This window comes from Gambusia affinis, linkage group LG15 (genome assembly GCF_019740435.1).
Source record: "Gambusia affinis linkage group LG15, SWU_Gaff_1.0, whole genome shotgun sequence".
In the NCBI taxonomy this organism is placed as follows: domain Eukaryota; kingdom Metazoa; phylum Chordata; class Actinopteri; order Cyprinodontiformes; family Poeciliidae; genus Gambusia; species Gambusia affinis.
In genome coordinates this window covers 541,503-569,419 of record NC_057882.1, presented here as the reverse complement: position 1 = coordinate 569,419, position 27,917 = coordinate 541,503, and the positions used below count along the sequence as shown (strand labels likewise).

The 27,917-nt window shown below is 37.9% G+C and overlaps 1 protein-coding gene across 4 annotated transcripts; it reads left to right on the top strand.

Annotated features, from left to right (window-relative positions):
* Window positions 1-4,296: 4,296 nt before the first annotated feature.
* tiprl (TIP41, TOR signaling pathway regulator-like (S. cerevisiae)) lies at window positions 4,297-27,409 on the top strand. 4 transcript variants are annotated; one of them, XM_044141552.1, is made up of 8 exons: window positions 4,297-4,437; window positions 6,788-6,893; window positions 11,349-11,528; window positions 16,499-16,598; window positions 16,780-16,911; window positions 24,590-24,685; window positions 25,838-25,900; window positions 27,022-27,409. In XM_044141552.1, the coding sequence occupies exons 2-8, from the start codon at window positions 6,790-6,792 to the stop codon at window positions 27,148-27,150; spliced, it is 804 nt and encodes a 267-aa protein (XP_043997487.1). In that variant the 5' UTR covers window positions 4,297-4,437; window positions 6,788-6,789; the 3' UTR covers window positions 27,151-27,409. The 4 variants fall into 4 exon arrangements, 3 of the variants coding, with proteins under 3 accessions (XP_043997487.1, XP_043997489.1, XP_043997490.1); XM_044141554.1 differs by lacking the exon at window positions 4,297-4,437 and adding an exon at window positions 6,277-6,317; XM_044141555.1 differs by lacking the exon at window positions 4,297-4,437 and having other exon boundaries at window positions 11,354-11,528.
* The last annotated feature ends 508 nt before the right edge of the window (window positions 27,410-27,917 follow it).

The window sequence follows — 27,917 nt, the reverse complement described above, 5'->3', positions numbered from 1 at the left end:
TTATTCTCTGATATCCCTCTGCTCTTTCTGAGCTTCCACAAACACTGTTTTTTTAAAGCCAATTGGCAACACAGCTGCACATAAGTGCACCAAGCCACAATTAAGCCGGTGAAAATGAAACAAAGACAAAGTCTAAACAGAAACAAAAATAATATTAATCTAATTTACAAACTCACCATGATGAAATAATGTACAAAATAAACCCTGTAAAACAAGATAACTCAAAAGTTACTTTAAAGAGAAACAAACAAAGCAATACTAGAAAACCCTCTAATTGGTAGATCCCAGCAAGGTAATCAGTGACATCATTCAGCCATTCAACAGGAGACACTGGGCCGGCCACTCCCACACTTCTGACCTGCTGCAAAGCTACAAGGGAGAATGGTAAGAATACAAATACCAAGAATATACTTTGAAACAACATAAACAAGTTCAACCAATAATGCAGAAGTGGTAACTTTAAACTAAACATATAAATAGATGGAAACTGCAACACAATGCTAACACAAACAAACCCGGGATAGTACATGAAGCAAGGTTGCAAACTAATGTTTAAATTTAAGCATTATGACCCATTACAAAAAATAAATGTATCAAAACAATAATAAGGGGCAAGTGGTGAACATACACTGAACCACTTTGTCACAAGGTGCCTTCTTTGATGAAAAATTAACTTGGGAACAATACATAAAATCGCTTCAAAATAAATGTAAAAAAATGAATAATTTGTTGAGATTTCTCTGGTCAGTCTCTGGTCAGGAATGGGGAGCTTCAAGAAGTGCACTGTTGGGAGTTGATCAGGCTCTCGTGAGATCTTCCTTGGATTATGATTGTATAGCATATATGGCAGCTTCTGAAATTCATTTGAGAAAGCTTGATAGAGAAGGATTAGAAATATGCTGTGGAGCTTTTAGATAAGCTCCTTTAGAGGAAGTAGATATTTCAATCTGGAGAGACTCAGAATGAGAAAAACAGCGATAAAAAAAGGTTTATTGACAGGCATAAATTTAAAGGTCTTTGGTGCTCGGGCCCTGGCTGAGGTTTTGTTTGTTTGTTTGTTTGGGGGTTTTTTAAGAGGAAAACATGAAACTGAGACTTGTAATTATTATTATCAGAGGGAAACAGTGGAACATGTCTTACTAGAATGTGATAAATATTCAGAAGAACTTCTGCATTTAAAATCAATACTAAACACAGAGGGAAAAAGATTTTGTATAATAATTTAAGAAATTAATCTAAATCTATTTCACTTAATCAGACTTAAAAAAATGCTAGGTTATTTAATTATATTTAAAAGTATATGTGTGTGATGCATGTGTGCATGCATGTACATACATTTGCATATACACTCAACAAAAATATAAACGCAACACTTTTGTTTTTGCTCCCATTTTTCATGAGATGGACTCAGAGATCTAAAATTCATTCCAGATAAACAATATTACCGTTTCATTCAAATGTTGTCCACAAATCTGTCTAAATGTTTGATATTGAGCACTTCTGCTTTGCTGAGATAATCCATCCCACCTCATAGGTGTGCCACATCAAGATGCTGATCTGACATCATGATTAGTGTACAGGTGTACCTTATACTGCCCACAATAAAAGGCCACTCTGAAATGCACAGTTTTGTCTTGCAGCAAAATACCACAGATGTCGCAAGCATTGAGGGAGCGTGCAATTGGCATGCTGACAGCAGGAATGTCAACCAGATCTGTTGCTCGTGCATTGAATGTCCATTTCTCCACCATAAGCCGTCTTCAAAGGCATTTCAGAGAATTTGGCAGTACATCCAACCAGCCTCACAACCGCAGACCAGGTGTAACCACACCAGCCCAGGACCTCCACATCCTGCAGGTTCACCTCCAAGATCGTCTGAGACCAGCCACTCGGACAGGTGCTGAAACAATTAGTTTGCATAACCAAAGAATTTCGGCACAAACTGTCAGAAACCGTCTCAGGGAAGCTCAACTGCATGCTCATCATCCTCATCAGGGTCTTAACCTGACTCCAGATCGTTGCCGTAACAGACTTGAGTGGGCAAACGCTCACATTCGATGGCGTCTGGCACGTTGGAGAGGTGTTCTCTTCACCGATGAATCTCGGTTTACATTGTTCAGGGTGGATGGCAGACAGCGTGTGTGGTGTCGTGTGGGTGAGCGCTTTGCTGATGCCAATGTTGTGGATCGAGTGGTCCATGGTGGTGGTGGGGTTATGGTATGGGCAGGCATCTGTTATGAACAAAGAACACAGGTGCATTTTATTGATGGCATTTTGAATGCACAGAGATACCATGATGAGATCCTGAGGCCCATTGTTGTGCCATACATCCATGAACATCACCTCATGTTTCAGCAAGATAATGCACGGACCCATGTTGCAAGCATCTGTACACAATTCTTGGAAGCTGAAAATGTCCCAGTTCTTGCATGGCCAGCATACTCACCGGACATGTCACCCATTGAGCATGTTTGGGATGTGCTTGACCGGCGTATAATATCCAGCAACTTGGCACAGCCATTGAAGAGGAGTGGACCAACATTCCACAGGCTACAATTGACAATCTGATAAACTCTACGTGAAGAAGATGTGTTGCACTGCATGAGGCAAATGGTGGTCACTCCAGCTACTGACTGGTTCTGAGTCCCCAGACCCCAATAAAGAAAAAAAAAAAGCACATTTCAGAGTGGCCTTTTATTGTGGGCAGTATAAGGTACACCTGTACACTAATCATGATGTCAGATCAGCATCTTGATGTGGCACACCTATGAGGAGGGATGGATTATCTCAGCAAAGCAGAAGTGCTCACTATCAAACATTTAGACAGATTTGTGGACAACATTTGAAAGAAATAGTAATATTGTTTATCTGGAATTAATTTTAAATCTTTGAGTCCATCTCATGGAAAATGGGAGCAAAAACAAAAGTGTTACGTTTATATTTTTGTTGAGTGTATGTGTTTATGAGTGTGTGTGTGGGCGTGTGTGTGTGTGTTGTAGAGCAGTGTAAGAGAGAAAAAGAGAGAGAGTGTGAATTTGCACACTCATACACACCATTGAGCTGCGTATTATTTTTATTTATTTATTTTATTATTTTATTTTGTATTTCTTTCTTTCATTGAGGTGCGTATTATTAAATTCCATTTGACACTCCAGTCCGATAGGTGTACCTTAAGTTGGTTGCCATCTGCCAATTAAACACAAAAGAAGAAGACGGGGGAATGGGGGTAGGGGTGATACACCTTTTTGGTTGTTTCTATATGCCAATGTTGATCTAGAAGTTTATAACAAAATGAAGGTTAATAAAGATAATAAGTTTTGTAAATGATAGAATTAAGAATATGTATAAATCCTTTATAATTATATATACAGATGGTTCAAAAAGATTTAGTTTCAAACAAAACAGGATTTGTTTATGCTATTCCTGAACTAGATATATTTATGAAACAAAGAACATCTGACCATTTAGATGTTTATACAGTGGAAATGTTAGCGATACTGATGGTCTTACAGTGGGTAGAGCAAAATAAAATAGAAAAAGTTATTTTATGTTCAGATTCATCATCAGCACTAATGTCTATTTTAAATATCTCATCTGAAAGTCGTATGGAGTTGATATATGAAATTTATGAAGTTATATTTAGAATGACACAAACTCAAGTAGAGATTAGTTTTATGTGGATTCCAGCTCATAAAAACATAGAAGGGAATGAAATGGCAGATCATTTAGCTAAGGTCTCTTTGAAACAAAGTAAAATTATGGAAATAACGTATTGTAAATCTGAAATAAAATCAGTTATTAATAACAAAATTAAATCTGAATGGCAACAATTGTGGAAAGAAGGAACTAAAGGTCGTCATTTATTTCATATACAAAAGAAAGTAGAAAATATGGAAATAATAGGAGAAAATTGAAAAGAACAAGTAGTAATGACAAGATTGCGCCTTGGACTGGATTAAATGAAACTCTACATTTGATAGGTAAACATCCAACAGGTAGTTGTGAGTGTGGTATGGATATGGAAACAGTTGAATATGTAATAATTCATTGTGAAAAATATACAATAAGTAGAGAGAAACTCAAACAAGAAATTTGGAAATATGATATAGAGACATTAAAACTTAATAAGATGTTAATTAAACATACAATAAATAAAGCAGTTATTAAATGTTTGAAGGTAACAGGATTAGATGTAAGAATTTAGATTGGGGGGAGATGCTTTGGTCCACACCCCAGCACAGTAGATGGCGATAATACATCTTAACGATAGATGTCACCCGCCAATAAAAATCACGAAGAAGAAGAAGGAGAACGAGGAGGAAGAGGAGGAGGAGCACAAGAAGAAGAAAGAGAACAAGAAGAAGAAGAAGAGGAGGAAAAAGAAGAAGAAAGGGAAAAGATAAAGATCGAAATATCTCCTCCTAATAAGGACGTTAGGTAACCTTTAACTATATTCTTGCCCGCTTAGGTGTATCTCTTTTTACTTTCGGTATTTCTTTGATTGCAGTAAGTGATGCTTACTGAAGCGCTTGAAAATATTGTGGCTTTTGATTGCTAAACCAAAACTGTTTCCCGACAGTTTTTGTACTGGGTTGCCAGAACCCACTTCACCATCATCATGTGCTATTTACTTGCGAGCTTTACCACAATACGTTTTAAGGTACTACAATGTGGTGCGAAGAAACTATAGAAATGGCATTCTGGAACGATGACAGCTCCGCGTCATGACGCGGTACTATATTATAACTAACGAGCTGTTCAGTGCGATTTTCTTATCTTTTATTTTTTACTTTTGAGTAACTTTATAAATGCAGTGTACGAAACAGGGGACGCCGAGAATAATGGAATGCATTGTACATATATATATATATATATATATATATATATATATATATATATATATATATATATATATATATATATATATATATATATATACATATATACACTATTGCCAAAAGTATTTGCTCACCCATCCAAATAATCGTAATCAGATGCTTCAAACATTTCCGTGGTCACAGGTGTATAAAATGAATCACCCAGGCATGCAGACTGTCTTCACAAACATTTGTGAAAGATGGGTTGCTCTCAGGACCTGACTGGATTCCAGCGTGGAACCGTGAAACTAATCAAGTCATGAAATGTTCTCTCTCCTAAATATTCCAGTCAACTGTCATCTGTAATGGAAGAAAATGGAAGTGTTTGGGAATGACAGGAACTCAACCACAAAGTGGGAGCCACATAAACTGATGAAGCGGGGTCAGCGGATACTGAAACGCATAGTGCAGAGAGGTTGCTAACTTTCTGCAGACCTCCAAGCTTCATGTGGTCTTCAGATTAGCTCAAGAACAGAGCACAGAGAGCTTCATGGAATGGGTTCCCCATGCAGCTGCTGGGGTGTCGAACTCAATTTCATTTTGGGCCAAATCAAGATAACGAATGTTCTTAAAATTCTTTATCCAATTGATGTTAAAGTAAAACTAACCCCCAAATCAAATGGTTTTGCTGACAAACTGTCTAAATAGGTTATTTGGGGGTCTCTCTTTATGTTTCTGTGCAAATATTGAGATTCTTGTTCTTCTTCACAGAACTTACTCTCTTGGCTGAGCCTCTTGGCTTGGTCCACTTGGCTGAAAGTTTCCAAAATTTGCCAGGGATGGGGTCTTGCTTTCAGAGGGGCGTAGTTACACTTTAAATGTGTAATTTAGGCATAAGAAGCCTAAAAAAATTAGGCCACCTTTTATAGAAGTTATTTTATCAATACGTTTGATAAATTTAATGCAAATTCAGCATAAGTTTACCTGGATGTACCTTCTGCTTTGGATAATAGTTTAAGTTCTGTTTTTTCACCAATAATGAGGTCAAAGTTAGGCATTTTTTATTATATACAGCACAAAAGTGGAACCTTTGTTTTAACTGGACTATTGTAAAAATGAGTTTCTCTACAGGTTGAGGTGGGAAGCAGTTCACATTTGTTCAAATTAAGTTTGAGGCTTGAAGTATAGAATAAGAATAAGTAAGAATATTAATATTAAAGGGACTAGACCTTTTGCAAATCTCTTATAAAGCTCACTTGACACCCCATCACTACCAAGCGATATATTTTTAATACTTGAAATATCTATTTTAAAAACTAAAATGTTTGTCTAAAATACGTTAGTATTTAGAAATTTCCTTTTTTCCCCCCCAATAAAACACATATTAAACTAATTTGTAAAGTACTTGAAGTGACAAAACCTAGTGTTTACTGCAACTTTCTAATCTCCAGAAAGTCCATCAGGCTCAGCAGATTGAAACCAACACCAGAACAATAAAACGTGAGTTTGAACTAGTTCTATCAATCAATAAAAATGTAATCAGATTAATCACAGTTAGTGATTAATCGTTTAATCACAATTAGTCACTAACTTTGTAAGTTTAAAATATAAATATGCACGCAGTTGTCCAAGCCCCTCTTGCCGCACTCCAATTAAAATGCAAGAAGTTATCAGATTTTTTTTTTTGTAGCAGAAAGCAGGTAATAGTCTGCCAGTATTCACCGGCAACTAAGGGAAACCTCCTCTACACATTTATGCAAGTAGAAGCAAACTTGTTTAGGGGACAACTGACAGGTAAAAGATATTTTCTTTTCCAGTTTTTGGGTGCCCCATCCCTTCCTGATCCTGTCCCGGGCAAATGCATAAGCAAAAGAAATTCATTTGTGGATAGCATACCAAAACAGTTTTGTTTTCTGCTACTAAAACATTTTTAAATCATCTAATTGTCTTGTTGTTGGTATCCCTTTTAGCAATGATGTTGCATGGCTTCAAGAGCAGTAAGCAGGATTTCACTTTTGGATCATGGAAGGTGACAGCGGCAAAAAACCACATCATGAAATCTAAAGATATTGAACGGTATGTGTTTCTAAAATTTAATTGAATTTTTTCACATTTATTACACTGTGATAACGTAGGTCACTCTTTTTTTGCTTTACCTTTGAAGATGGCACCACATACCCTAGTAAAATAAATATGTAATACATTAACATTTTTCTCAATTTGAATGCATCTAATAGGGCTATTGTCAGAAAATTTACTCCAGGTGTTGGCATCACCCCTAGTCACCTACACACAAAAAAATCTAATCATAATAATCTAATCAAACCTGTCCACAAATTTAGTTATGGAAAAAGACCTGAGATGATATAGTTATGAAACACACTTCCAAAAATGTATTAATTACTTTGAAAATTTCCTTTTTGATACTGAGAACTTGAAGATGTCTCCTATATAAATTGTTTCTCACTCTCTCTCTTCCTATCTATCTACACACTTACATACTTAACTACATGTTGCTGGCCACATCAACAGGTGTGATTGTGAGGCAACTTAGGTGATTAACTGTGCCATTGTTGCAGTTTTGCTTTCTTTCTTTAAAACTAAACATTTTATGTAACTGTGTGGTTAGAGTGTCTGTCTTATGCCAGTCATTTAACTATTGTTCACCAGTCTAATGGCTGAAGGAAATAAACTGATCAGGCAGGAGACTACCTGCCTGTCTCTGGTAGGAGACTACGTTTACTCAGGACTAAGGACTGTGCTAAGGACAAATTAAGTCAGCAGAGAGGCCAGCCTACTTGATTGAATGGTGGTGTGTGTGATCCCCACCACATTCACAGGTGGACAAGCAGTATATCATGAGACCAATGGTGGGGAGGGCCGTTTGACTCCTAATACACTGTGGGAAACCATGTTTTGCCAGGAGTGGGTGATTTAAGCACAGTGCTGACATGGTTCGAAAGGTTTCCTCTTTCTTGTTTCTAATGGAAGCCCAAAATGCTGCCACAAAATTATTAAAAGGAGCTGGGGTATAACAACTACATCAGGCTTCATGACTGCTAGTGACTAGTGCTTGTGAGAAAGTTCAACTAGAAACATAATATTTTAATCTTGTGAGATCTTTCTTACATAACCTAGTTTTGTAGGTTATTGTTTTTGTGTTGAATGCGTTTTTTTCCTGTACCATTACACTTCATTTCACAAAGCTTAACTTATGGAGTAGCATTTTTATGTTTGCTGTACTTATGGATTACTTGTCTTACTACATCACATCTGATGTGAATTTCATGTTAATAGGTTACTAGAATTATACTTATTGAGAAAAACATTGATGTTTTCTCTACTAATATTACCGGCTTTTACTGATTTGATTTTATAAGAAGCAACAGCAATATGAGCGTTAGCTTATCACATTAGCTAACAAGAACTAATAAACACAACAGCTTTAGAATTTTGACCATTTTATACATTTGTTTGGAAAGCTGAATGCATGCATTTGACCTGCTGACTTGCTGTAATCCTACATGGATACCAGCAGTGTTGGCACAGTTACTTTGAAAAAGTAACTTTAATCGAACTACTGATTACTCCTTGAAAAAGTAACTTAGTTATATTACTGACTACTTGATTTGGAAAGTAACTAAGTTACACTAAAAGTAACTTTTTAGTTACTTTCAGCAGCTGCTAACAACAACGCTCCACCTCCTGTGAAAATCACATTGATCTTTGTCAATACTTAATTATCAGCTATATTATAATGATTAGATCAACAATGTGTCTCCACTGATAAGGTTGAACTGAAGAGGAGATTGTAGAAAAAACAGTCCAAAAAAATAAAAAACGTGAGTAATTTGTGTGGTCCACTGTTGTTTGGAAAACTCTAAGAAGGATTTTAAAGCCCCCCCTCCCCCCAGCCTCCAGGTTCTGTGTTACGGCCCTGCGTTTGGTGTCACAGCACAGAGCTCCTCCTGCAGCTCCACAGCTCAGATGGCTGCACAGATTTGTGACACTTATCTTAATATTAATAATTAGAATTAAGTTGCCATTATAATTATTGGCAACTACGGACACGTTCATTCGTGGCTGTTTTCACGTTTATTGCGCTGTTCATATTAGTCTCGATGTTTGCAGTTTTCTGGAGCGCAACGCGAAGCTCGACGTCATTCAGAGGTAATACAGTAACTTGACATTAACAAAGACACAGCGGGACGGATCATCCGGGAAATGATGGACAGGAGAGACTGACTAAAACTAGCTTAATGACGGACAAATTCTGGGATTTATTATGAGTCTCTGCTTATTCCCAAACCCAAATGAGCAACTTCATGTAAAAAAAAAAAAAAAAAAAAAAAGCCCAAAGCCGCTTATAATAATCGGACTTGTCAGCAGAATCTCAAAATAGTTCCAGTTTTTCCACCAACAAAATGCGCATCTCCCTCCATTGTTTACATTTCTGTCGCATAGAGACGTCGGTCACTCGACAAGACGAGTAGAGGAAATATGATTAAATAACAAAAGAAGATAGTAACGCAGTAACGCAAAATGATTTTGATAAGTAACTGTAGTCTGACTACTGGATTTGAAATAGCAACTCGTTAGATTACTGGCATTACAAATTAACGTGTTACTGACATCACTGTTACTGACATCACTGGATACCAGCATTTCACCATTTTCTACATGTTCTACCAGTTTAAGGTCAAATAAAGTTGTAGCTTCTATTGTGTAACATCTTCCAAATGAAAGTGCTGGACAAGACAGATCCTAGATGATTAACATAACCATGTATACACAAAAGACACACTCATTCCCTTATTTTCTAAAGAATATTTCTTTCCTTCACCTGCTTATTGCTGTGTGCCTACACTGTAAAAATGAATTTAGGGGGTTATCACATTAACAAAAGAATATCATGTACTTTTAACTACCGTAATTTCCGGACTATAGAGCGCACCTGATTATAAGCCGCACCCCCACATTTTTAAAGGAAACACATTTTGTACATACATAAGCGCACCGGTGTATAAGCCGCATGTGCCTACATTGAAACATGAGATATTTACAAAGAAAGACGGTACACAGAAAGTGTTTTTAAAGTTTTAATAATATGCCGTAGCTTTTCTTTCTGAACAGCAGCAATATAGCAAAACAGCAGTAACAGGGCTGGTTTAAATAACATACGGTTAAAAGTCACGGAGAGCCGTCATCCTCTTCCTCCTGTGCACTGAAACCATGGAAGTCTTCTTCCTCAGTGTCGGATTGAAATAGCGTCAGATATTCTTCATCACACACCCTGTCAGTCTCTCTTTTGTTGTCGCTGTCAGTGTCACTCTCATCCTGAGGCAAATTCACTCCTGAGCTTGTGTTGTCCTCTCCGAGGGTCTGTTCAAGCTAATTTTATTCATGCACAAAGCACGATGTTACATTAGTCTTCCTCTACAGATATATTCCAGCTGTCTCACGCTTACCTTTTCTGCCCTAGCGCCCCTACTGGCCGTTAGAAAGAATTCATAAATAAGCAGCATCGTTGTATAAGCCGCAAGGTCGAAAGCGTGAGACAAATGTCGCGGCTTATAGTCCGGAAATTACAGTAAATAATTTCACGTTTCAAACAAACATGTGATACAATCATGTTGGATAAACAAGAAATTCAACAACTTCACATTTATGAAATTTAACCATGTTGAGATAACATGATTCATTCTAGTCAGACTGATCTTGTGCTGCAGAAAACGAGTGAGATCACGGGATATCACAGGAGTTCATGCGAGACAATTGTTTTTATCTCAAGTTGAATAACATATTCAAGTTGAGATAACATGATTCAATTTAGTCAGATTCATTTCCCTCCGAAGAGGATCTAGTGAGATCAGGGGATCACGAGAAATTATGCGACATGGACGTTGCTGGTTCTGTCTGGCTACTGTCTCAAAAAAATACGAGCCACTAGCGCAGCAAAAACTCTTCGGGGGAAAAAAAAAAGTTGGTTTCGACTAAAATGCCATTAATCTTCATCGAGTAAATTATTTGGTCCAAAGCATTGCAAATTAGTTGGGCTAGCTCTTTTAAATTACATTGGGTCCAACTGTAGTAAATGAGTTCAATAAAACTTAATAAATTAAATTGAGCCAACACATTTGCTTTAAATTGGAATAACAATAATAAATCAAGTTGAGCCAACTCATTTTATTTAAATTAGAATAACCTTAATAAATTAAATTGAGCCAACATGTTTAACTTAGAATCAACCATAGAATAACCATAATAACATACATTGATCCAACACAATTGCTTTACATTGGAATAACCTTAATGAATTAAGATGACCTAACACATTTGCTTTAAATAGGAGTAACAGAATTATATGGTGCTGAGAACTTAGCACCATATAAAAGCAATGTAATCAGGTGGAAAACCTTTCCATGATTTTTTTTATGTTCATCCAAAGAGGTATTTTTTTCAGTGTATGAAAAGCTATATCAAAATTTATTAGGAACGAGAAATGTTACTTTTTATTCTTTGCCTGGCCAGATTAGCAGATGAACTGAACATGCCTTCACTCCCCGAGATGTTGTATGGGGATAATGTCCTGCGGATCCAACACACAGACCACTACGGCATTGAATTTAATGCTATCGATGCTCTCAAGAAAGTCAACAATATGGAAGACACTGTGAAGGTAGCCTGTGCTCAAGAATGGCAGGAGAGCAGGTAAGGCACACAAACATAAAATGCCAACATATACTGAACATAATCATGTCATTGGGGCTGCTAACTTTTAACTTAAACTTGAATTAATAACAAAGCCCTGCTAAGTCCAACGCTAAAGCTCTGTTATGGGAAATGGGTCATAAAACTTTCATAGAATTTTAGTTTAGTTTTACATTTGTCCATTTCGAGTTAGTTCATTGACCATTGTGGATGTTTTGGTAATTAACAGAGGACTGCGCATTGTTAACAGTCGGTTGCTATTAGTATCACTACAGTGACTGAGAAGTGCCCAGCAAATGGTGAAACGCACAGCAAATGACAAAATGAGCTGCAAATACATATAAAAAAACAAAAATGCTGCAATAACAGAAAATAAAAGCAAAAACCTTCAATCAACTGACAAATACAAACAAAAAAAATGCTCCAACCTCAAACAAATATCTTCAACCACATGAAAAAACAAGCAAAGGGGGGGAATGTTGCAAATAGTAAAAACAGTTTTTCAGAGACAATTTTTATCCTACAATAAAAAAACTAAATGCAATCAAAAACAACCATTAATCACCATGAATGATGTATGTGAGAATGTGGCTATTCTTATTTATTAGTGTTTTATCAGTTATTTGTTATGTATTTCTTATATTGTGTGTAAACTGTGAGACAGTTGTTTTTAAGCATATGCACTGACTGATGGCACTTTTTCAATTTCATTGTTCTTGTGACAATGACAATAAAGATTTATCCTAAAACAACAGCACACACGTTCCACAGGATGGAAGTGCTCCCGACCACTAGGGGGAGTCAAACAAAGAAAAAAATCACATCGAACCAGACCTTCATTAAAAGCGCACTGGCATTTTCATTTATTAAACAAAAACTCAAAATAAATTTCCAATTTTGTGCACAAAACTAAAATCGAAAGAAACGGATAACAAGCACTCTTATTTTGATTTGGTTTGTTTTTTATGATACAGGTGGACTGACCCAGAAGTTCTCACACTGTGTAGAGACCCGTTTGTGTACACTCGTCCAAAATGGCATACAACTAATTTGATCATGATACCTTCACACAGAAAGCCCTATACTTTGGCTTTGTTTTGTATGCAAAAGTTTCTGATTGTAACTTCCAATTTGGTAAAGGGCTAATCCACCCAATGTTTTACATTCTTGAGTGTCTGCTCTATCTCAACAATTACAATTGGACATGTTCTAACTGTGGCTTGAATATTCTGGCAGTCATTCAAATACTGTGTTGTTTTTTTTAATTATTATTTTATACTGTCAGTTTTTCTTTGTGATTAGCATTAGCCTACCGGTTATAATCCATTCTGTCATGTATAAGCATGCAGAAGACTATTTAACCATGATTATCCAAAGTACAATGCAACAAAATGAAGCTATTTTCCAAATCTTCCAAGTAGGAAATATTTGAAATAATGGGCAAACGTTAGTATAGACCAGGGTTTACCCCAAAACACTTGCTAAGCCCAGTGGTCAGGGCGCCGAGGCGGCCCACCGGGTTTTTCTATTAAAAGATGTTAAATAGACAGGAATAGTAAATATTACTGGGTAATATGCTATGGGAAAACATCGCCAGTGAAACAATAATTAAACCCACAACTAGTCTTAAAAATAAATCAAAAATAGAATTAAGTTGAATATCAGTTATTTATACTTCTGTTAAGTCAGAGGATCCATACGACCCCCCAGTGTTTCAGGGGCCACATAAATGCTAATATTTTAACACAGACCACAGACACATAAATGTAGCGTTTATTTATTGAGATGATCAATGCTGCTAAATTTGATTTAATGGTTTCAGCATACATAAACTAAAATATTTTAAATTGTTTAACATTTCTATGTAAGATTTTAAGGAGCTTGCAAGTTTACTTTGTAAAAGTTCAAAGAACAATATTCATAGTTAGATTGTTTTTTTACCATAGCTACAGTCTGATGCTATGAGTTTAATCTTTGAGTTTGAGGTCTGTTTGTTCACAAATACATCTTAGTAAACTGCTATTATAATTTATTGCTTTTAAGGTTGGCCAATTAAACTAATCCCATCTCCAAGATTTCACTAAATCTAACACAGAAACTGCTAGAGTTGCTGATGTTTTTAGCAACAAAAGGGGCCCCCAAGTCAATTTCTGCTCAAGGCCTCATAAAGCTTTGGACGGCCCTGCATAATGAGTTAAATCCGCTGCACTGCGCAGCAATGCACAGCAAACGAGAAACTTACTTCAATGCTGCTAATGTGGCTTTAGTAGCTCTTCCATTTTGCGTCTGTTGAGTTTTTAATAAGGGCCACAGAAAATGCCTTGGTTACTCAAGTTTGTGGGACAAGTTTCTCAGATCTCTGCGCACATTAACTCTGGCTGACTAAGTGGACAAAGCATTTGATGTGGTTTGATGCATCGTGTAAACAAAAAAAATAATATTAAAAATAACAATAATAATAATATAAAAGCAGAGTGAAGCGTGATTATGAGGAAAGCGTGAAAGCTCCTCACCGGGCTGCTCCTGCATGATGAGTGGTTAGTGGTGGTTCATTAACCACTGACGCACCGGTCAACCGGGACCATACATAAACTTAACAGGGAAGACAGAGCCAGACGCTGGGCAGTGTGGTGAGATGAGGGGCAAAATGTTATCATAAAAAATGCATTTATTAAACAAACAAGCAGATGATCAGCTGACATGTTCAGGGAATCATTAGAAATATTCCTATAATTTAAGTATGTAAAAGATGAGGAGACAGCGGAGAAGATGATGGCATGTTAGGCGGGTGAAGAGAATCGCTGGGAGCTTCTGGAAAGCTGCATCCAAATGTGGAACTGTGACCCGTAATCCTGAAAAGATGCCTATATAAAACAATGAAAAATGAGTACAAAAGTTTGCACTGCACATATGAAGCTAATCAAAGGGAAGTGTGTATTTCATACACAAAAACATGCAAATTGAAGTAAATGTGTTCTGTTTGATCATTAAGGGGTACTGTCTTAAAATATTTTTCTTTCTTTACATTCTAAAATAAATCCAGGGAAGGGAATATAAGTAATTGATATTGGAAGAAAACACTGTGGCAAAGTTTTGAAGACACTAGTAACTTCAGATGTATTGAAATTTCCAGAAAAAAAACACATTAAGCACTTCATATGGCACTTTCCATGCTACGTACAGCTAACACGCAGAGATCATGCCTCAGTGAACGGGGACAGCACACGCCACCCGCCCCCTGAGCCTACAGTAGTCTAACCCTGTTAGCAGAGTTATGCTTCTCTGAAAACTCAGTAGCACATAGAAGCCTCATTTTGGATGAAGTAAGAGAATAAATTAAGCTACGAGGACTACTTTCTCTCCTAAAACCATCTTAAAACTGTTTTTTGTTATCACAAATTAATTTTATATTTAACTCTATTTACCGCTTAAGCTTTCTGTTTTTAGTGAGGGTGTGGTCCAATATGATTTTGTTCTTTGTTGGAGTCCCCCTAGTGGTCTGGAGTACTTCCGTTTTGTGGAGAGAGTATACTGTTGTTTTTACCATTTGCAGCATTTCTGTCCCGCTGCTTGTTATTCTTGTACTTGCAGCATTTTATGTGTGATTGCAAAGGTTTTGTGATTTAAGCATTTTATTTATCATTGCAGCATGTTATTTTTGACTACAGCATTTTGTTTGTGGTTGCAGCATTTTGTGTTGGCATTGTTTTTGTGTTAGCATTGTTTTTGTGTGTTTTAGCATTTACGTCATACACCACTTCGCAGCTTGTTTCACCATTTGTTGCGTGTTTGCATCTGCTGGCCACCATATCAATCAATCAATCAAACTTTATTTGTATAGCACATTTCAGCAGCAAGGCATTTCAAAGTGCTTTACATTAAATCAAACACAAAAATACAATGCAACATAGAATCAACAGTAAAAACACAACATAGTCAGATTCCGTCAATAAATTTGCAATTGATTACGTTTTGAATACAACTCTAAACAAGTGGGTTTTTAGTTGAGATTTAAAGGAAGTCAGTGTTTCAGCTGTTTTACAGTTTTCTGGAAGTTTGTTCCAGATTTTTGGTGCATAGATGCTAAATGCCGCTTCTCCTCGTTTGGTTCTGGTTCTGGGGATGCAGAGCAGAACCAGAACCAGAAGACCTGAGAGATCTGGAAGGTTGATACAACAGCAGCAGATCTTTAATGTATTGTGGTGCTAAACCATTCAGTGATTTATAAACTAACAACAATATTTTAAAGTCTATTCTTTGAGCTACAGGGAGCCAGTGGAGAGACTTTAAAACTGGTGTTATGTGCTCTATCTTCCTGGTTTTAATTAGAACACGAGCAGCAGCATTCTGGATCAGCTGCAGCTGTTTGATTGATTTGTTGGACAGACCTGTGAAGACGCCGTTACAATAATCAATACGACTGAAGATAAACGCATGGATGAGTTTCTCTAGATCTGGCTGAGACATTAGTCCTTTAATCCTGGAAATGTTCTTCAGGTGATAGAAGGCCGTCTTTGTGACTGTCTTTACGTGGCTCTGAATGTTCATTGTCAGAGTCCATCACTACTCCCAGGTTTCTGGCCTGATCACTGGTTTTTAGTTGTAGTAGCTGAAGCTGTGTACTGACTCTAGATCATTCCTCTTTAGGTCCAAAGATAGTAACTTCAGTTTTGTTTTTGTTCATCTGGAGGAAGTTTTGGCACATCCACACATTTATCTGTTCTAAGCATCTGTTCAGTGATTGGATGGGTTCTGAGTCTCCTGGTGACATGGTAATGTAGAGCTGTGTGTCATCTGCATAGTTATGGTAGCTAATATTATTTCCTGTTATAACCTGAGTTAGTGGGAGCATATAGATATTGAATAAGAGGGGTCCTAGGATTGAACCTTGGGGTACCCCACATGTCACATGTCACCATATGTCATAGATAAACGTCGTATGTAACCCTGTCAGCATGATGCCATTTCAGAGCTGAGTCTGAACATGCCCAAGAAGTACTGAGGCCTTTTGACTGGACGTTCACCACAGATTACAGAGGAACGCTTCTAGGAGAAGAACTCCAGATAAAGGCTGGTTTCACTTGTTTTTTTCTTTATTTCTTTCTTCTTTCCTTCCTTCCTTCCTTCCTTCCTTCCTTCCTTCCTTCCTTTTCTCTCTCATTGACCTTATCTATTTGTAAAGGTAAGGTTTCTCTGTAGATTTTTTTCATGTGTAACTAATTTTGTGTAAATTCTCTTTGGCTTTATAAAGGTGACTAATACAGAGGAGCGGATTGACATAGAGAAGCTGAAAGCTCGGGAGCACATCATGTTTTTTGAAGAGGTTTTGCTGTTTGAAGATGAGCTTCATGACCATGGTGTCTCAATGATTAATGTCAAAATTGTAAGTGTGTCTCTTATTATTAACTATTACGTTATACATTTTTATACTGGAATTGTGCAATTTTAAATCAGGAATTATAATGTTAAGCTCTAACTGACTAGGTTCTCAAGCCCTGAAATCTATTCATATGGTTTGAATTGTTTTTCTCTTTGAACTCTTTGACTCTAAATATGCTTCGATATATCTCAAAGAAGTAGATATCAGCGTTGCGATGTTTTTCCTATATTTGTGGGGAGTAGAGAGTACTGGTAACGGTGGGCTTGATTTGGGAGACATGGAACATAGGGTGGACGCGGAGATTTGGACGACGCCTGAAACGGACCACTGTGGGGCTGATGATTGACTTGATGACATAGGGACCAATAAAGCATGCAGCAAGCTTCTTCGAGACGGATCTTAATGCACTCTCTCTAGAAGAGAGCCAAACTTTCTTTCCTGGTGCATATTTAGGTGCTGGTATGAGTCTGCAATTGGCGAAGCAATGGTTCAGTTGCCCGATGGACTGAAAGGATGTTGGATCAGACGGGTCTATAACGTCGGATATGGTGGCTGACTGAGGTAACGGAAATGTCCTTCACATCTTCAAGGAAGAGGGGAGGTGCCACCTCAGGAGATCTCAAAAGGGGAGTGGCCTGTGGCTGTGGAGATGTGAAAATTGTGAGCATATTCTATTCAGGGAAGAAACTTACACCCGTCTGAGGGATTGGATTATGAAAGACAGTGGAGGGTAGATTCGAACTCCTGGTTCATACGTTCTGTCTGACCATTGGACTGGGGGTGATAACCAGATGACAAACCTTAGCAGTTAGGGCAAGACAAAATTATTTCTATACCTGGGAGATGAATTGTGGTATGGCAGGATTTCCATGGGGATGCCATGCAGCCGGAAAACATGCTTGCCAAGGAGCTGAGTGCTTTGGAAAGCTGAAGGGAGTTTCCTGAGGGAGATGAGGTGACATGCCTTTGAGAAACGGTCGATTATGGTTAGAATTGTGGTCATACCTTGGGTTGTGGGGAGTCCGGTAATAAAATCTATGGCAACGTGGAACCAAGGATGCTGCAGGTGGTCGAAGAGAAGGACAGACTTGAGAGGCAAGGACAAACTCCTTAATGTCTTTATGTAAGGACAGTCTCCAGTAGCGACAAGAGATAAGTGAAATGATTCTGCTAATACCTGGGTGGGCAGAAAACTTTGTGGAATTTAACCACTTAACCAGTGAATAAGACGAGAACAGGCGGAGGTGGGAACATAAGTCCTATTTGAAGGACCGTTACCTGGGTCAGGTTCATTCTGTAAGGCTTGATTTACAGTGTCCTTTATCTCCCATGTGACCGCACCAACTGTACAGCTGGGGGGTAAAATGAAAGCCGGGGTCTCTTCAGCAGCATTGGGAGAGTTTGGTGTTCTTAGAACCTGGGCTATATGAAATGGAAATTAAACTTTGAGAAAAACATGATCTGCTTCCTTGGCCCATGTGAAAGTGATTTTGGTAGAGGTTAGTGCAGTTAACGGTGTGGAGGTTTGGCTGTAATTTCTGATAAAGCGTCTGAATCCTAGAAATCTTTGCAATTGTTTACATGACTTTGAAACTGGTCTCTCCATGACCGCCTTTATCCTTCCTGGATACAGTTAAACCTACCCTCTCTCAAGAATGTAGCCAAGAAAGAAGATTGATGTTTTATTAAATTTGCATTTCTCAGCCTTAACAAAGAGACGGTTCTCTAAAAGGCTTTGGCGAATGAGACGGATTTGTGTCTGCGGTGGTCCTCAATGTTCTGGGAGTAAATCAGGATGTCATCCAAATAGATGAAAACAAAAATTGTCAAAAAAATCACTGATGAGATCACTGATGAGAACCTGGAAGACTGAAGCAGAATTAGAAAGACTAAATGGCATAACAAGATATTTGAAATATCTTGACCATAATATAGGCATTGCCCTGCGACAGATTGGCGACCTGTCCAGGGTGAACCCCGCCTCTCGCCCGGGACGCAGCTGGAGATAGACACCAGCAACCCTCTCGACCCCATTAGGGACGAAGGGTGTTCAGAAAATGGATGGATGGATGGATATAGGCATTTTGAAAGCTGTTTTCCATTCATCTTCTTTGTAGATGCAGATGAGATGGTAAGCATTACGGAGATTTAGCTTAGAAAAGATTGTGACTTCTTGTACGGGTTCGAAAGCAGATGAAATAAGTGGAAGTGGATATTTGTTTTTTACAGAAATGTGGTTTAATCCCCTGTAGTTGATGCAAGGTCAGAGGGAGCCATCCTTCTTATCCACAAAGAAAAACCCTGCCCCTTGTGGTGACAACAAGTGTCTTTTGATACCTGCTGCTAGGGATTCACTGATGTACTTCCCCATGGCTTGACACTCCAGTTTGGAAATGTTGTAGAGACAGCTGGTTGGCAAAGGGGCTCCGGGTAGAAGCCCCTTTGCCAACTATTGCAACCTCAGCACCCCTAGTATTGTATGGACAATGAGGTGATAGGGATAGTGCTTTGTGTTTACTGAATACCTGCTGGACGTCGTGATATTCCTCAGGGACTAGAGTTTAGATCGATGAATTAAGAGGATGAATCTTCTGCAGCTGCAGGACAGGAGTCAGAGCAACACTGGACTGTAGACAGGTTTTAACCGTGAGCCTGTCATTTCTCTGACCTCTTCTCGCTCTGAAACTGTTATCTAGGCAAGTAGCAAGTGTTATCAACTCATTTAAAGTTTTATGCCAAAGAAGCCAATTTGTCTTTAATAGAATCATTCAGTGCGTGAAGAAAACGCGCTTTTAAGCGTGCAGTTGTTCCAGTCTGACGCTGGATGGATATCAAAGTCAGAATAGGTTAAACAAAAGGGGAGGTGGTGTTGCACTTTCTGTTAGGTCTGGATTGAGATGTACAGTTATTGCTAAAATGAGATTTTCACTTGATAATTTGATGTAATCTGTTAAACTTGAGGGTAAAAGACCTGGGCATATGTTAGTTAGTTGTATTTATCTCCTGGCTCATCCATAGATGAGTTTAGTAGGAAAATATTATAAACGTATGAAAGGCACAATGAAAAGTTTACTTTTATTTGTGGAGATTTTAACATTGATTTGTTGAAATATAATGAGCATACTAAACAACAGTGTTTGTAAATACAGTGTTTGGTTTAGGTTTCTATCCTTTAGTCCTAAGACCTACACAAATAACTAAAAGCAGTGTGTCTTTAGATTGATAATATTTTTAGAAATAAGTTCAATGTGAAAACAAAAAGTGGATTGTTGGTCAGTGTTTACTATGTTGGATGATAGTAATCAGTTTAATTTACATATGACAAAGCAAATCACTAATTTAGAGTAAAATCACCTGGAAGAAATGAAAGTGGAATTTTTAAACTATAATTGGCAAAAGGTTTATATTGATGTTAATGAGTTAAATAATACATTTTTGGAAATATTTGTAAGAATTTATAATCATTATTGTCCCTTTAAATAATATAAACCAACATCAAAAAATAGATCAACTCCCTGAATGACAAAGAGTTTGGAGAAGGCATTTATAAAGAAAAACAAGTTGTACACAGATTTCAGTAGGTGCCCAACTCAGGAACAAGAAGAAAAATACAAAATATATAAAAATAAGTTAACATCAGTGCTGACGAAGCAAAACCATAATTATTATGATACACTACTGGAAAAATACAGCAATGATATTAAGGGTACTTGGAATATAATTAATAGTATTATTAAAAACAATAAAGATAGAGATTTCCCAATATGTATTGAATATAATGACACCACAGTGGAAAAACAGAGGATATTGTTGAAGTCTTTAATAAGTATTTTGTTAATATTGGTCCTAATTTAGTAAATAAATTGCCAAAGGTTAGAGATGGAAAACACAATTATACATTTAATAATATTAATAATAATATAATGTTCCTGGGAATAGTGAGTAAAAGTGAGGTTATAGACATAGTTAAAAAATAAAAAAATAAGAAATCCAAAGATTGTAATGATATTGATATGGCTATCATGAAAGAGATCATTTATAGTATTATTAAACCTCCCACCTATATGTGTAACAGATCATTCTTAACTGGAACTTTTCCTGACAAAATGAAGATAGCAAAGATTTTTCCAGTCCATAAAAGTGGTGACAAGCAAATATTAACAAATTACAGGCCGATACCACAATTTTCAAAAATTTTGGAAAAAATATTCATGAAACGGCTGGACTCCTTTCTTAACAAAAATAATATACTGAACGAGCAGCAGTACAGTTTCAGAAAATACTGCTCCACAGCTTTAGTTGATGGAATTTGTGGAACATGTTGCTGCAGCAGTTGACCAGAAGCTTAATACAGTATTGATCTATGCAAAGCATTTGATACCGTTGACCATGTACGACTATTAGGAAAATGTGAACTGTATGGCCTGTGGGAGGTTACATATCAGTGGTTAAATAGTTACTTGAGTAATAGATTGCAATAGGCACAAATTAATAACACAATGTCACAAATTGAAATTGTAAAATGTGGTCTTCATCAAGGCTCAGTCCTAGGACCTAAATTATTTATAATTTATTTAAATGATATTTTTGCAGTATCCAGTATTTTGAAGTTTATGATGTTTGCTGACGATACAAATTTCTTTTTTTCTGGAAAAAATATCGATTAAATAATAAAAACAGTAGAAGAGCTACCTGAGTTGAAAACATGGTTTAATTACAGTGACTTATCAAGGAAAAACTAAATTCATGGTATTTTCTGGTAATCAGATCTACAGTTAGGGCCAGAAATATTTGGACAGTGACATAAGGTTTGTTATTTTAGCTGTTTACAAAAACATGTTCAGATATACAATCATATATATAATATGGGCTGAAAGTGCACACTCCCAGCTGCAATATGAGAGTTTCCACATCCAAATCGGAGAAAGGGTTTAGGAATCATAGCTCTGTAATGCATAGCCTCCTCTTTTTCAAGGGACCAAAAGTAATTGGATAATGGACTCTAAGGGCTGCAATTAACTTAGAAGGCATCTCCCTCGTTAACCTGTAATCAATTAAGTAGTTAAAAGGTCTAGGGTTGATTCCAGGTGTGTGGTCTTGCATTTGGAAGCTGTTGCTGTGACCAGACAACATGTGGTCAAAGGAACTCTCAATTGGGGTGAAGCAGAACATCCTGAGGCTGAAAAAAAAGAAAAAATCCATCAGAGAGATAGCAGACATGCTTGGAGTAGCAAAATCAACAGTCGGGTACATCCTGAGAAAAAAGGAATTCACTGGTGAGCTTGGGAACTCAAAAAGGCCTGGGCGTCCACGGAAGACAACGGTGGTGGATGATCGCCGCATACTTTCTTTGGTGAAGAAGAACCCGTTCACAACATCAACTGAAGTCCAGAACACTCTCAGGGAAGTAGGTGTATCTGTCTCTAAGTCAACAGTAAAGAGAAGACTCCATGAAAGTAAATACAAAGGGTTCACATCTAGATGCAAACCATTCATCAATTCCAAAAATAGACAGGCCAGAGTTAAATTTGCCGAAAAACACCTCAAGAAGCCAGCCCAGTACTGGAAAAGTATTCTATGGACAGATGAGACAAAGATCAACCTGTACCAGAATGATGGGAAGAAAAAAGTTTGGAGAAGAAAGGGAACGGCACATGATCCAAGGCACACCACATCCTCTGTAAAACATGGTGGAGGCAACGTGATGGCATGGGCATGCATGGCTTTCAATGGCACTGGGTCACTTGTGTTTATTGATGACATAACAGCAGACAAGAGTAGCCGGATGAATTCTGAAGTGTATCGGGATATACTTTCAGCCCAGATTCAGCCAAATGCTGCAAAGTTGATCGGACGGCGCTTCACAGTACAGATGGACAATGACCCCAAGCATACAGCCAAAGCTACCCAGGAGTTCATGAGTGCAAAAAAGTGGAACATTCTGCAATGGCCAAGTCAATCACCAGATCTTAACCCAATTGAGCATGCATTTCACTTGCTCAAATCCAGACTTCATACGGAAAGACCCACAAACAAGCATGACCTGAAGGCTGCGGCTGTAAAGGCCTGGCAAAGCATTAAGAAGGAGGAAACCCAGCGTTTGGTGATGTCCATGGGTTCCAGACTTAAGGCAGTGATTGCCTCCAAAGGATTCGCAACAAAATATTGAAAAGAATATACTTTGTTTGGGTTATGTTTATTTGTCCAATTATTTTTGAGCTCCTAAAATGTGGAGTTTTTGTAAAGAAATGTGTACAATTCCTACATTTTCTGTCAGATATTTTTGTTCAACCCTTTAAATTAAACGTTACAACCTGCACTTGAATTCTGTTGTAGAGGTTTCATTTCAAATCCAATGCGGTGGCCTGCAGAGCCCAACTCGCGAAAATTGTGTTACTGTCCAAATATTTCTGGCCCTAACTGTATAATAATGTAAAGTTATGCATAAATGGAGTTGAAATTGATTACTAGGGGGGACCGTATCTGATGGGGAAACATGGATCAACGTAACACCTGTAAGGAGACCCAAAATAAAAGATTCTAGAATTGTCATGGGGAAATGATTGGGGCAAACGGTATAAGACTAAAGAGCACTGAAGTAAAAGGCCCTTGTGACCTCACCTTGCCCCAGAGAATGTATTTGTATTCGGAGCTCTGAATTCATGAGTAGAACTTATCTTTTGAGCTACCCTAACCCAACCAATAAAGCCATCTACCACGTCATTTTACATCGCTCTATGATTCCTTCTGATGATTTAAATTTCCAGTAGTTACCAAAGGGTTCTAAAAACTGGTTAAATTATCATGGTGTCACTGTGCTTTATTTGCCAGCAAACTGGCTTCACCTGAATTTGACAAAGGAAAATTAGAGAGACCAGACCCAGCAATGCAGGCCATTAGCCTGGGCGTTCATTTCACCTCAGTTATGCCACAGACGGATTGCATCAATGCCACGCCATAGAAGAAGGCCCTAAGAAGGATTTAGTAGGCAGAAATAACTTGTTTATCAGAACCCTGACATTTTTGTTGAAAATTTTGTTTTCACTTTACGTAAAATTCTAGTTGTGAGACGCTGAATTTTGAGGTTTTGTTTTTTATAAGCCATAACCAACAAATTTACAAGAGATGCTTAAAATATTTTACTGTACACACACTCAGTGACTGGAAGCCCAAATATATAGAACCTTTTCATAATAATCAAGTTTTTTGAAATGTAAAATAATATACAAAATGTAGAAAAACATTAAGGGGCTTGATGTATTGTAGTTCTAATAGTGTCATGATTTGGTGGTGATGCAGAGGCAGCAGACCCAGGATGAGATGAATTAGATGGTTTAATGAAAAAGTCAAAATCCAAAAGACCAGGCAACACAAGGAGCGCAGGGCAAATGCTCACACTGGTGACAACAGGCAGAAAAGACAAACACAACAAGGAACAAAGAACACAGATGGGGTTAAATACACAGAGGGTAATCAAGGACACAAGAAACACCTGGGAACAATCAAGGGGAGACAGGACAACACAAAGACACAGAAACGCAACATAAACACAGAACAGGAACAGATCCTGACAGATAGAAAGCTAAAATTTTACAGTAGGTTTCAAATGCATATTGCTTTACTTGGACATTTACTGAAGTTTAATAAATGTGCAACATTCTTCCTTTTTTTCAATACACAGAGAGTGATGCCATCCAGTTTCTTCTTATTGCAGCGTTTCTTCCTGCGTGTGGACGGAGTCTTGATTAGAATAAACGATACTCGAGTTTATTATGAGGTAAGTTGATGTACCCCCCAATTAAAGTGCTTACTGACAGAATGTAATATCGTGTAGTGCTTATTATGTCCGGATATGTTTATGTTCCTTGGCTATTTTCAGGTATCAGCCTTATTAAGAACGTACTCTCAATAAGATCATTTTATGTTCCTGGTTAGAATCGTCAGAAGAAAACTTGACTGACCGTAGCAAAGCCATAAACAAGACTTCTCAGAGGTGTTTTGAGTAATTTACAGATTCTGAAAGTGTGGATTCAGAGTTTTTCAATTATGTCAAACACATGGAAATCAGAAATAAAATGAAGATATGGCTATTTGAATGCTGGCAAACCAAATTACCAATATTGGAAAAAAACAGGTTTGAGCCTAGGTCCCTCCCAGGTCCCTGGAAACCTGAGAACTGTGATTCCATTTGGGCTGGTCAGACGGGGCTGGTTTGAAGTCAGCCGTTTATTGGTTAATTTGCTGCAGAGGTGGACACAGAGATGAGTCATCTACCAGATTGCTTAGTTGGAGGTTGCGTTAGACTGTCCGGCATTTTGACAGTCTAAACCAGTGGCCCCCAACCTTTTTAGTACAGTGGACCGGTCAACCCTTCGTAAATTTTCTGCGGACCAGGGGTGCGTGTTGTCAGGATCGAGGCTGATGGCGTTGTTTCTTATGACCAGGGGGAGGGGGGGGGGGGGGGGACGTTGTGAGGATTGATGCAATTGCTTCTTACTCATTCTGCTGCATGTTGGCGCACAAAACGTAACCGACAGCATCCGGTTTAGGATTTTCAAAGTAAAAGCTCCTCCAGACTCAATACGTAGAACAGACATTATTATTTTTATTTCTAGGACTATTTCCATCTAAAACATGTCTTTGAAGAAACTTGTATATTTTGAGTTGCAACATTTAATTCTTCTGAATTGATTGTATTCTGACTGTATCTGTATTTTTTAATTGAATTCTCCCTATACCCTGGAGGCCCACTGTAACTCGTTGTAGGATATTACATTAGAACCAGCTGTGGAATAGCAAGGGAATCACCTTAATGCTACCCATAAACAGTAATTGGAATTTTGTCATATTTGCAGTAAAGTCAATATACTGAATATTCATGTACTTTGGAAATATTAAGTGAAAATAAATGTTACTGTTTAAATTTCAGGATGGAAAAGATTATATGCTGCGAGAGTTCACTACCAGAGAAAATACAATAACAGAACTTAAGGTGGGTACTTGCATCATATTGTGATATGATATGTAAGAACTGTGACAATGGAGCATGAGCAGACTCTTACAAACTGTTACATGCCTCACAGCGGGGGTGCCCAAACTTTTTTGAACCAAGACCTACTTTTGAAGTTCACATCACAAACATGCAAATATATTTATGCAAACACATCCACAACAAACAGACCCAGTTTTGAGATTTAAAAAAATGGAAACACTTTACTTAAGCTATTTTAAAATAAATGTATATGTGTATACTTCAGTGGGATTTCTCACACTGGGAGAAAGAAGCCAGGTTCTCACAGGCTGGGAAGTATATAGTGGTTGCAAGGTGTATAGGCAGCTCACAAGGTCAAAGGTCATATCATTCAATGTGTATCTGTACTTGGACTTGATGATTTTCACCATGGTCTTGAGGGTAGAGTGCCTTCTCCGGAGTGGGGGTGGGCGGTGTGTGGGGGGGGGGGTCCTGCCCCAAGTGGAGGAGTTCAAGTATCTCGGGATCTTGTTCACGAATGGGGGAAGAAGGGAGCGGGAGATCAACAGGCAGATTGGTGCAGCGTCTGCCGTCAAGCGGGCGCTGTACTGGTCCGTCGTGGTGAAGAGAGAGCTGAGCCAAAAAGCGAAACTCTTGATTTACCGGTCGATCTACGTTCTCACCCTCATCTATGGTCGTGAGCTTTGGGTCATGACCGAAAGAACGAGATCGCGGATACAAGTGGCCGAAATGGGTTTTCTCCGTAGGGTGTCTGGGCTCTCCTTTAGAGATAGGGTGAGAAGCTCAGTCATCTGGGAGGGACTCAGAGTAGAGCCGCTGCTCCTTCATGTTGAGAGGAGCCAGTTGAGGTGGCTCGGGCATCTGGTCAGGATGCCTCCTGGACGCCACCCCTGGTGAGATGTTCCGGGCACGTCCCACCGGGAGGAGGCCCCGGGGAAGACCCAGGACACGCTGGAGGGACTATGTCTCTCTGCTGGCATGGGAACGCTTTGGGAGTAGTGAAATTCTTGTATAGAATTATGTCATTTTTCCTAATTCTTTTTAAGTGAATCATAACTTTTTAATTACATTTTAAGTTTGTATTGTATTGTGCATTTACTTGATATTTTTCTATTGAACAGAATATTCCTGCAGCATTCTACACAGATCCCAATGAGATAGCTCAACATCTAACCCTGAGAGTAACAAAGTGTGAGAAACTGGAACTTCCTGTGATGCATGGTGAACCCTCTGTCAGTGAAGTTATTTAGTAACTGTTACACTGTGACAGCTACACTAATTTGTTCTGGTCATGTCAAATCTATACTGAGCAATATAAAAATTTTTGGTCATCAATCCAAATATTTGTACAGCAACAGATTAGACTGTTTTGAGAAACGTAACTCTGCAGAATTTCTTTAAAATGACAAAATATCCCTTGTTTTGTTTGAAATTAAATGTGCATTTAAATCTGTTAAATTCAACATAAATAAACACTGTAAATTGTGGAGTCAGGATCTATTTGTGAAACTACTGTTTGTTGTGTATTGTATAGAAGCTCATTTCTGCCAATCTGGTGGACAAAAATAACTTTATGACCTCGTCATGTTATTATGGCTTAGCTTTCTCATAACACTATGCATGCCCATCATCATGAGTCTTTTCCAGTCTTATTTCTAACTAATGTCTGGAGGCTTAATTTGACATTATGGGATTCTTTGAAAACTTGCAAGATTTCAACATTTGTAAAACCACTCAGTTTTACTCGGTTGTATTGGCAAGACCCATTTCTGTCTACCAAGCCGAACTTGTCTTACCCATCTCCTCAGTATGCCAGTGGCCCATTATGAGATAGCTAAGTCATAATTAATAGACAATATCTCATAGTGAAATGCCACGTCATAATTATTAGACAGTATGTCATTAGGATAACTAAGTCATAATAATAAGAAACTACATCATAATTTATGAAATAAAAAAATAATAATTTTTTCCCATCAAAGTGACAGAAAAGTGTTTCCATAGTATTGAGATGATA